Source organism: Glycine max, chromosome 6 (assembly GCF_000004515.6).
Source record: "Glycine max cultivar Williams 82 chromosome 6, Glycine_max_v4.0, whole genome shotgun sequence".
Classification (NCBI taxonomy): Eukaryota; Viridiplantae; Streptophyta; class Magnoliopsida; order Fabales; family Fabaceae; genus Glycine; species Glycine max.
In genome coordinates this window covers 48100416-48111717 of record NC_038242.2, presented here as the reverse complement: position 1 = coordinate 48111717, position 11302 = coordinate 48100416, and the positions used below count along the sequence as shown (strand labels likewise).

General features: G+C 29.4%; 1 protein-coding gene across 6 annotated transcripts; it reads right to left on the bottom strand.

Moving 5' to 3' along the window:
* Positions 1-277: 277 nt before the first annotated feature.
* On the bottom strand, positions 278-5900 carry LOC100813306 (probable protein phosphatase 2C 52). 6 transcript variants are annotated; one of them, XM_041016737.1, is made up of 6 exons: positions 5584-5900; positions 3528-4041; positions 2963-3307; positions 2767-2884; positions 2443-2666; positions 278-855 (listed from the first exon to the last, which is right to left on the bottom strand). In XM_041016737.1, exons 2-6 carry the CDS (start codon positions 3786-3788, stop codon positions 388-390), a joined length of 1416 nt encoding a protein of 471 aa, XP_040872671.1. In that variant the 5' UTR covers positions 3789-4041; positions 5584-5900; the 3' UTR covers positions 278-387. The 6 variants fall into 6 exon arrangements, with proteins under 6 accessions (XP_040872671.1, XP_014632298.1, XP_040872670.1 ...); XM_014776812.2 differs by having other exon boundaries at positions 5680-5900; XM_041016736.1 differs by lacking the exon at positions 5584-5900 and adding an exon at positions 5412-5448.
* Positions 5901-11302: the final 5402 nt, after the last annotated feature.

The following is an 11302-nucleotide window of genomic DNA, read 5'->3' as shown; positions in this document are numbered from 1 at the left end:
ATTAAAGCAAATTGATGTTATAGTGCGTGTTTGGTTCTCTGTCCAAATTGCTGCCACACTAATTTTGAAACAAATCCAACAGTACAACACGAAAGGATTCTGATCAGTTGACAAAATTACTTCTCATCAATGTTTAGACAAACATGTTCTTAATAGTTCTTAAAAACTGCGTTTGACAATTGTTAGAAATCATTTTAAAGACTGTAGGGCTTTACCAAAAATAAGTTAGCTACTCCACCAGTTACACCATTGAAGATGCTTAGTTTTCTACAAGTAATTAGCCAACAAAAGGGCATCAAAATAATACCCCTTGCAGAAAATTTTTGTTTCTTGAATTCAGTGTTGTGCCATGTATTACAATAAACAGTCCTCATGAAACAAACGAATTCAAGATTTTGGCCTTTCCTCAGAAAATCTAGGAAGTTGGACAAGTGAGTTTACACGAGTGACCCCTTCCAAACCTGACCAGTTTTGATCATCAGCTGATGATGTTGCATCTTCAACAACATCAACAGATAGTGCTCCATTTGTCTCATTTTCCTCTGAGGATCTCACAGTGAAGTTCCTTTGCAATGATGGCTCAGATTTTTGTCCATCATCTGACTCAATGGGGTTACCTGAATGGTTGCTTTGGATGGTTGCAGAAGAAAAGCCTTGTTCCTCGTAATCAGATTCCGAGTCCATTTTCCCATCCAAAAATAAGCATACTACAGCACAGTCATCCATCTTTGATGTAGGGTATTTGTGTTTCCACTCCCTAGCAGCAGAATCTACCAGAATCCTTGCCGCTGATGATCGCGTTGGCGCTGAAGATACTATCTCAACCACCTCCTCGTTGCTTAAAACATCCCACACCTGCACAAAACTTCAAGACAATTAGTTACTCATCTGGAGAAGAAGGAAGTTTGACAATCAATAATATGGTGCTCTAAGAATCTTATCAAGTAATGAAATATAGAAAGTTGTCGAGCATTGAAGGAAGTACCATGCTATGGTTGGTTTGATATACTGTTTTTGAGAATAAAATCATGCAGTTGCTTCAGATTTCACTCGGGGAATGAATATTTTTATCCTGACCAAAATTGGCTAGGCTAGGTAACAGCAAATTTTTTGCTATATGCTGCACATTGCATAATGTCCACTGTTCTTATTTGAAGGCTAGTTAAAGTGCCACTGTTGGAATTCTAAAGATTTTATTGACTATTGGTTTTTCCAGATTATAGGGAACAACACTATTTATGTATAGAAAAAAATCTCACTATGGGTTGTATTTGACATACATAAACCCAGTTTACAAAGTTACTCCCTTCGTTCCTAATTACCCTTTTAACTAATTCACGCCCCTTAAAGAAAAGTAGTCATCGCATTAAATTTTTTAATTATTTGTACTATCATTCAAAAATTATCCTTTTATTCTCTCTCTATCCACTTACTAGTTTCTCATTAATGTTTAGAGAGAGAATAATTAAGTAAGGGCATGTAGGAAAAAAATAATTAATACATCTAGAAATTAGTAAAGGGTCTTATAAGAAGAGACAAACAAAATAATTAAGGGCGTGTAGGAAAAAAATAATTAATACATCTAGAAATTAGTAAAGGGTCTTATTAGAAGAGACAAACAAATTTTTGAAAAGGATCTTATAATTAGATAGAAACGGAGGGAGTATATGATAGCACTTAAATTTTTCCAATCCGACAGTTTGATCTACAAATTTGATGTCCTTCAGACAGACCTATATACATGGCAGAATGATGCAATTTGAAAAGCATTGCAAAAAAATCAGTCACGTACTAGTGGCCAGCTTATTTTCAACTCATGCAAAATCAGATATCAGCTTGTCAGTCTTGTAACATGGCCAATCCTGGCAAAGACATGTTTCTCAAGATTTCATGTGTCCTCTATATGATTGAAGTTCTCAAGATTCCACTCAATCAAATTCAAGAATAAATAAATAAACAGCGGAAAGGGATAAAGCAGGGAGAGAATTAAGAAGAGAAATTTGCAATCAGTTGGAACATTTGACTTTATCTGTTTCCTTGTGTTGAAGAAAGCTTATCACTTCAAACATACCATTGTGTAAATTTTACATCTAGAGTGATCAAAGGCTAGGTAATCCAACTGTTACGCTGCAAATTGACAACCATGTCAAGATTGCTAAAAATTCTATTCTATTCAATGGTTGGTTTCAGAAGCCTAACCACAGTTGCCTCCCTATCACCATATGGTTAATGCTATGCCATAATTTATAACTAATTATTACTATCAACTAATTTGAACTTTTGCCTACACTGATCACTTTTTTTTTTCTATCACAGCTTGACCTGGTATGAAGACTTCATGGCAATCGAAACTCTACTAACCAGCAGAAACTAACTTCAAAATCGCAAAGTAAAATTTGATCGAACAAATAAAGAAAGGGAGATGTGATTGAAAATTCCTACCCCATCTGAGGCAAGAACAATGAACTGATCTCTGTCTGTAAGCTGCCGGTGAGAAAATTCAGGTATAGAAATCACACCATACTCCTTCAAGCAGAAATCACCAAATGCTCTAGCCATGGCTAATCCCGGCGCATCATCAAAAGGCAACCACACCCTAGGCACTTCAGGCTCATCTTGCAAAGCAAATACCCTACCTCTGCACTTCTTAATTCTCTCTGCTTCCCCTATAAGAATTTCCAACCAATTTTGAATCAAGTTAAATCTAGACAAAAGCATATATTCAACAGAGAGGATAAATGTTGAAGGCATATAACAATGACACACTTGGCAAATCAGGCTTTAAATCAACAGTCAACTGAATAGCCACCATGGAGTCATTGCTATCCTTGGATCCCATGATTGCTCGAGAATCCCCGATATAGCCCATGAACAGATTTGAACCCTGGTATGATAAGAAATTGAGATAACTGAAAAAGAATGGGAAACATTAAGTGTAGATATTGCTCTTTTATTTTACTACCTGCTTCACTATAGTCACAGCAGTGCTCCCACTACAGAAGCAATCCAGATTCGGATGAGACCTGAGCTCTTTGTCCATAGCCTTGTATGCCTTCATGAAAGCTTCCCTCCATGTTGAGTTCAGTTTATCCTCCGCAGAGCAATCCTTCTCAGATTCTCCACTATCAGGTTTTACATTCCCTTTGAAGCAAGTTTTACCTGACCCATTTCGCTTAGATTCATTAGAATGCAAAGATGAAATTAGCTTAATTGGCAATGCATCCCTCACTTTGCGCGCGACTAGATGACCGTGTGGACCATGGCCATCAAAGACACCACAAAAGATAGTATCTTCGGACATGAAATCCTGCACAAACACAGATCCAGAATAGAATGTCAATGCCTAAATTTAACCAGGTCTCTCTTCAATCAATGGGAGCGATGCATCATCCTCAATAAATGCAAATTTGGTTTAGCTTAAACAATTGCTTATTTTTTTAAGTTTCCTAGAAGAGACTAAGAAACAAAAACATCTACTTCTCCAAAATTAATCTCAGCTTAACATGGAACAAGAAGAACATACTTACTTCCCACACAATCATGGCATCCTGATTAATACCCTTGCGGCCCTGCTGTGTAAATATGCACGAACCGCGGCTCTTTCCATTGGAGAAAATTCTGCTAGGTAAGGATGGTAAATGGTGGAGAGAAATAACATGATCAGAGAATGTTCTCCTTGTTCTCTTTTGGCCACAGCATCCAATTTCTAAGCAAGATGGAGAGACCATATCTCCATTGCTCTTGCTGCTACAAGTACTCCTACTGCTTGTTGAGATGCAAGAACCCATTTCCTCAGCTCCAGAATGCAGACATCTGATGAATAATATAAGGCCAAGTTGCTTCTTTTTTCGCCCCGTGGATCTCACATCAATTGCTGAGATAGCAAGTCTGGTCAACCAAGCACACAATCCTTGATTCCAAATATTCCTCTCAGCTCAAAAAAATATAAGTCACTTTACAACTCAGAAAAATGGGGTCTTTCCTTAGCAGTCAAATTCAAAATATTATGCTGGAAGCTATTTGAATAGATGATGAAACCAGCTGAAACACAAGAAAACAAGTGGCAATAAATAATTAATATAGGGTCTTGAAAAATCTAGCCATTGTAACAAGTAAAAGGGGAAAAAAAGGCTCAGCAAAATAAGTTATTATATGAACAAAAAATACACCCCAACATGTGAATAAGGAATAGAATATACTAAAAATCTGTCCCAACATTGACAGCATCAAAATGAAGACTTTGAAATAATTTAATCCAGAAACTTCGCATTAAAAACTGAACCTAACTAGAACACAAAACCAGAACATTATAGACCATGTCCCATTTGCATGTTTCAAACGGGTCTAGACCCCCAAAAATTCTGTCTTCTTCTTTTCACTAAAAATAGATCTTCATTAGATCAAATAAATATCAAGGCAAGTGATCTCCAATTGCACGCCGCAACACACAAAAGATATATATTGTATTCAATGAAAAGCTTCTCTCTAACCTTCACTTTCTAAATTCAAAACAACCCCAGAATAAATATAAAAAAAAAAAAGTAATAAAAAAAAGACTAGTAGTAGAAGGAGAAAAAGGAACAACATGATTTAAAAAGAAAAACTTTCAGGCTAAAAAAACCCAAAAGCATAAGAAAAACAAGAACATCTAAGTAGAGAAACACAATAAATGTACTTGAACTCACAAATCTGAAAGTGAATGAAAATTAATTCACAAGAACAAAAGCATTTAGTTACAAAATACTATGATTTTCCATGCCCTTTTCCTCGTTTACTTCTGCAAACCACAAAGCAAAAACTTGGTAAATGAGGAAGTAGACAATTCAGAGAGAGAGAGAGAAAGAAAAAAAAGTGACTATAAAGCAAGAAAATCAGTACAACTACGAAAAAAAGTCTGGTTCCCACTACACAGAAATACGAGAAGAGATAAAGTGAAAACCCAAAAAGCAGAAAAGGACGAAAGAGACTACGATCTTGTCAAAAAAGAATCAAAGAGAGACCAAAAAAGCGCATAGGAGATCGAGTAAACGTTACATAATTATATCATATTCATATATACCCCCAATTAAAAAAATAGTAAATTAATAACTCAACTAAATTGTTCCCATGAAAAAATAAGGGTCAAACCAACCAAAAAACAAGGTTGCAGAAGAAATCAGAGAAACGTGAGTAGGAAAGAGATGAACATGGCATGGAATAAAATAAAAACTAAAAATACAAAATTTCCATTTGACATGACACCGCCGAAAGTATATATGCAGAGGAAAAAGGATGAAAATTCTCTTGAATTTTGAGAAACTCCAAGAAACTGAACCAAATCACCGAACAAAGTGAGTGAGAGTAAGAGTAAGTAACAAAACTGAAAATCACTTGACCAAAAAGAATTAAAAAAAAAAAAACACTTTAACCACCTGTGTTGTTAAAGAAAACTCAGCCAGAATGCAGAACCTAAAACCAAAAAACCAAAAAGGTAAAAAATCAAAAAGTGAAATTTTAAAAAAAAAACTGAAAAACTAAGCATGCAGAGATGCAGATCCTCCATTGCTAATTGTACTAAGCACAAGCAAGAAAACAAACTCATACCCACTAGCTGAACAAGTGCAACTAACTAGAGATGGGTACTTTAAGAAGAAAATTGGTGATTTTGAGAGTTCATGGAAGAAGTAGAAGATTCATCACCTTTCTCAGAATGCAGAAAGTTAAGGTTGTGGATCAGAGAAGAGAGTTGGAGTGAGAGGTTGAAGATAAAGAGAAAGGGAGTGAAAGAAAGAGAGGGTTTGAGTATTAATAAGGAAAGGTTAGTGTGGATGATAAGCGTTGTGGTGCTGCATTCATTGCAAAAGCAGAACAGACAGAAGAGCCATAAAGAAAGAAAGAGAGAGAGAGGAAGGGTTGAGGTCAAAAAGAGAAAGTTAATTTTATTTTTTTTTTGAGGGAGAAAGTTAACTTGTTGAGGAGTACTATAAATGAAGTTGAATAAAAAAAATTATTACTAATATTTAAAAGCTAATTCACTAATATTTAATAAATGAATTTGGATAGAAAACAGTTTTTAAAAGCTAATTCATTAATATTTAATTAATTAATTTAATTTAACATTATTTCTTTTCAAAATTATCTCTAACCTTAATGAGAGATACTTTTAACTTTTTAAAATATTTTATTAGTTTTAATTCCTTTAATGTCATTAATATAATTATTGCTTTAGTTTTTAAGTTTAATTACACATTTTATCATTTTACTAACATAATTTTTTTGAATTTTATTGTGTAAATTTTATTGTTGTAAATTTTACTATTAAATTTTTTAAACTTTACACATTTTATCATTATGTTAATAACAAAACAATGTTGAATAATCTCATTTTACAAAAATTAGTAACTTCTTTTTATTGACATGTCACCATTGATAAAAACATATAAAAATTAAAAATTTAAGTGATAAAATTTATTAAAAAAACTGATGATTAAATTTGCAAAATAAAAAAAATAGATGATAAAATATATAATTAAGTTTGGATTTTATTGACTATGTATGTGAGTAATCAAATTAAAGTTTCTAAAGTGTTCTTTATACAAGACAAAATAGTAAAATTAGATGATAAAATATGTAAGTAAGTCTAAAATATTTATATATTTTACTTTTTATTATTTATGGAACTCGAGAAAATAACTCATAATTTCGTTTTGAACCCCTTAAGCGGATGTTGAAGCAAAGGTAAAAATTCTTGTTTCTTACAAAACGTTCGATTGGAACGTGCGCCAACTGAATGCAACACGTCCATAAACATGTTCTAAGTAGTTTATATTAAATTTTACATTCATTATTGTTGTTATATTAAGGAGGAATATTGAGTGTAACAAGTCATAATTTTAGGAGGAATCAAATGTAATTTGTTATTCTTTCTATTATAAGAAAATAATAATAATAATAATAACATTAATATTCTTAATAATAAAAAAAAGAAATATGGAAAAATAAATAAATTTTTATCTTTATACATCTAAACGATGCACCCCTTTTCTTTTTCCAATCCATATTTAGAAAGAATGCTTTTTAATGAGAGTCTCGTATAAAATGCTTCCATCATTCGTATCTTTCCACGAAAAAAGAAGGGAAGAAAGATTGAACTCACCTTTTTCCATCTCATACTGTTGCACTCCATCCATCTAGTTTTTGAGAGTTGAGAATCTATATTTTAAAAGGACTAAAATCACATTAAATAAAAGAAGGTAATGTTTTAAGAAATAATTGATAATTGGCATAATTAATAAGAAAAAAAAGAAGAAAATACAGCTAGTGATGCAGGAACTGTAGAGAGATTCTTTGGATGGAAGTGTTAGATTACACAACTGCAAAGTGAGTTACTTGCAAGGTGTGGTTTATGGTTTTGTCTCTTACATTTTTGTTTCAGCATAGCTGATATAGGCTGGTACAAGTGAGAACTATTGAACTAGGACCAGCAGCTTTGGACATCACCACTTTATCAATATTTCATCCATTTTAGGGACTAATAATTTGTTTTTATTTTAATTTCTTTGTGATTTTTTTATTTCATCCTTGTAATTAATTACATTGATTATATTGAGTGGTCACTCAAATATTTCTAATTTTTATTTTGGTTGCTGTGAAAAAAAATATTATTTTTTCGTCAAATGGTGATATGTCAAGGACAAAAGAGCCAATCTAACCACATGAGCAAAAATACAAAATAAAAAAGATCGGGACTAAAAGTCAAGAATAAAATTATTAGGTACCCAATACAAAAAATAATCATTTTTTTAAAAAATCAAAATCATATTTAGACTTTTTTGTTTTTTAATAATATTTTAAATAAATGTATAGACAAGTTTAAACACTTTCGATGTCTTCACATCCAGAAAAAAAATATAAAGTAAAATATAATTTTAGTCACCGAAAAGTATACAGCACTGACATATTAATATTTAAAATTAAGAAAATTTTAAATAAGTCCTCAAAATGCAATCTGTCAATCATATTAATCCAAAATTCAAAAAACATATAACTTGATTGATAATATTAACATATGATTAGAGAACAAAATGGAAATAACTAAATTTTTTTATTAAAAAAACTCTTCATCTTATTTCATATGTTCCAATTTATAAGTTTTAGAAGAAGAAACAATTTTTTTCCAAATTAGTTGATGATTTACCAAACCAATGAAGCATTGAATATTTTTTTCATGAAGCACCCTTCTGGAAGTAGTTTTTACTTGTTACTGAGTAGTAAATGAGAAAAAAAGGTTAATTAATTAAAAAAATTATTAAAAAACTACATATATTTTTTTGTGAAATAGAATTCAAAACATTAATTGCATTACTTAATAATTATCTCTACAGAAACCTTTGGAACGGAAGGAGGACTTATTATGATTTTATTTTATTTTCATAAAGAATTATTCGTTCCTTCAATTTTTTGATTAATTAACATTGTTCTTTTTTTTATATTGGCTATAATTATATATTTAGTTTTTTCTTTTATTCGGCTAAAAACATACACCTTACTGTTTACTATTGAAAAAATATTAAATATAATTAATTACGGTAACTTGATGAATATGTTTGTTTCTTAAATTTTTTAAAAGATAAAATTTAAATAAAATTAGTACTAATAATTTTAACAAGTTACTTTTACTAATTAAAAAGGTTTCATCTTCTATTCATTTTATTTTAGATTTTAAAAACATGACACTTGTTTTGTGGCCATTAACATGTTGTGGCAGGGGCACAAATGCACATGCTGTTTTTATTCAATTTTCAAAAGAAATTTAATTACAGTTAAATTACCATTTACTATCTGTAAAGGCTACGAAAGCAAAGTGGACAAAATGCTCATGGAGTTAAAATTAAAGTGGTTATATGTCCCTTTTAATTTTGCCAATTTCATTCAATTCATTCACTTTTTTATTCTTCTTTAAAAAAATTCTGAGGGCACCCAGAAGAGGGGCCAGACAACAATAGTTTCCATAAGGAATATGGTCTACATGTTTCCCTTTGCTTTTTTCATTTTTTATCATAAGGTGTTCTTGTATTTTTTTAGCTAGGTATTAGATAATAGTTTTTGGTCAAATACCATTATACCAACTTAGTCAAATATTCCTCCTTGTGTATTTTTTTTCGACCTTTCGCTATTGATAAGACCATATCACCAGAGAGATATTTCCAAATTAAGTAAACGTAATAGTTTGTTCGGAAAAGAAAAACAGAAAGTGTAATATGATTTTCTGATTCCATAGACGTGATTCCATTAATAACATAAAAATTAATTGAAAATTCAACGAAATTCATTAGTTCTAGGGTTACTTACACTTTTATGGTATTAGATTTTCTTTTTACTATTTGTGATCTCTACTTAAACTCATATATATATATATATATAATAAAAGGGAATAAATGAAATGACAACTATTATAGAGGCAAAACTTCAAATTAAAGTCTAAGTTGTAACCTTAAAAATTTGTTAGGTAGGATGTCGAAAGGTGAATGAAAATTAATAGAAAAAAGTAAGATAATGACATCGAGTAATATGTAATTTGGAACTGAATAATACTTTTGTATTGAATCTGAAAATTAAATTCTCCTCAAAATAAGTTGCTTCAATTCTTATAACATTTCTTTTGGTGTACTGTTTGAATTCTTACAACATTTTAACACAAACAACCAAGATATTATAAAATTACATTTTTAAAGTTAGATTATATAAATCACATTCTATATAAAATTATCAATGGTATAATAATTAGTATAAAACTATAAATTATAGCAATATAACTTTTATTAATTATTATATCTTGTAATATCTTTTAATTAGATAATTTTATTTTAAAACCTACCATTGGTTCAAAAAATCCTTTTTATATAAATTATATTTACAAAATTTTAATTCAAAATTATTTATACTTCATTCATATGTATCAAGATTAACATCATACACTTTTAAAATATATAAAATATAAGTTATTTATTAGCTTCTTATTGTTGATTTTCTTTATAACGTTTGACTCAAACAATCAAAATAATATATAATTACAATCAATGATTATCTTAATACAAATTACATCCTATATAAAGTTATGGATGATATAATAGTGGATGTAAATTATATTTGTATCTTTTGATTCGCCCTCAACAAGTAATTATAGATAAATGTATAAAATATAATTTTTTTAAAAATATTTGACCAATAAAATTCAAATTAAATATAAAAATAACGGTGTTTTAATCTTTAGGTTTTGTCAAATTTAAAAATTAGTTTAATTAGTATAATATCATTATAATATTAATTTATAAATATCTATGATACTATATATTGTTTAAAAACTTCTGAGTATTAATAAAAAAATTGAAAAACAAAATACATTTGTAATGTTAGAGTAAAAAGTTTTATACTATCAATTAATTAAAATAAGTATTAAAAAAATATTAATTCACACACTCCACAATAAAATAAGTATTGAAGTTTAATGACTTTATAATGTTAGAGTAAACAGTTTTATACTGTGAACTAATTAAAAATTATTATTTTTTAAAATAATTAATATAAAATAATAAAATTTATCATATAAAATAATTTATAATTAGATTACGGTGTAAATTTACCATATGAGCAATTGAGTACTATCTTTCTTTTCATATATAAAATATAATTATCGAATTCATTAAGATTAAAAATTGGTTAATTAGTTAATAATAATATTTTTTAAAATTATTTTTGTTATAAATACTTCTCTCTCTTTTGATGGTTTATTAATATATTATTTTCTTCTTTTAATCAGAAATATTTTTAGTCTAAATATATTTAATATAAAAAATATTATGAATTAAGTCTTAAAGAAAAAAACATAATTTTAAATTCAGGACATAAAAATAGGAATTGAAGAAATATATACTATTTTTTCTAAGTATTATATGTTGTTCGAGTTTCAAATGCTTGTCCTTGTGGTCTTCGGGGCTGGGCTAAATGCAATTAAAACCATGACTTTTTTTTTTACAGTAATTAAAACCAAAACTAGGAGCTGCACATCTCTGCTCTTTCTATATTATTTTACCCACAGTTAAAACTTTTAATTTGGGAAGGGGATTAAAAGCCTGAAAAGAAATCGTTTACTATACAAATATATCAAGTTTTAAAATAGGATAAACAACCAAATTTATTTCCGAAGACGTGATGCAGTGTTAAATTAGTATAAAATATATAAATTTGAGTGAAAAAAATATGATAAATTAATTATGTCTTTAAATTTGTAAGATAATTTTTTATTAAGTTATAATGATCAATA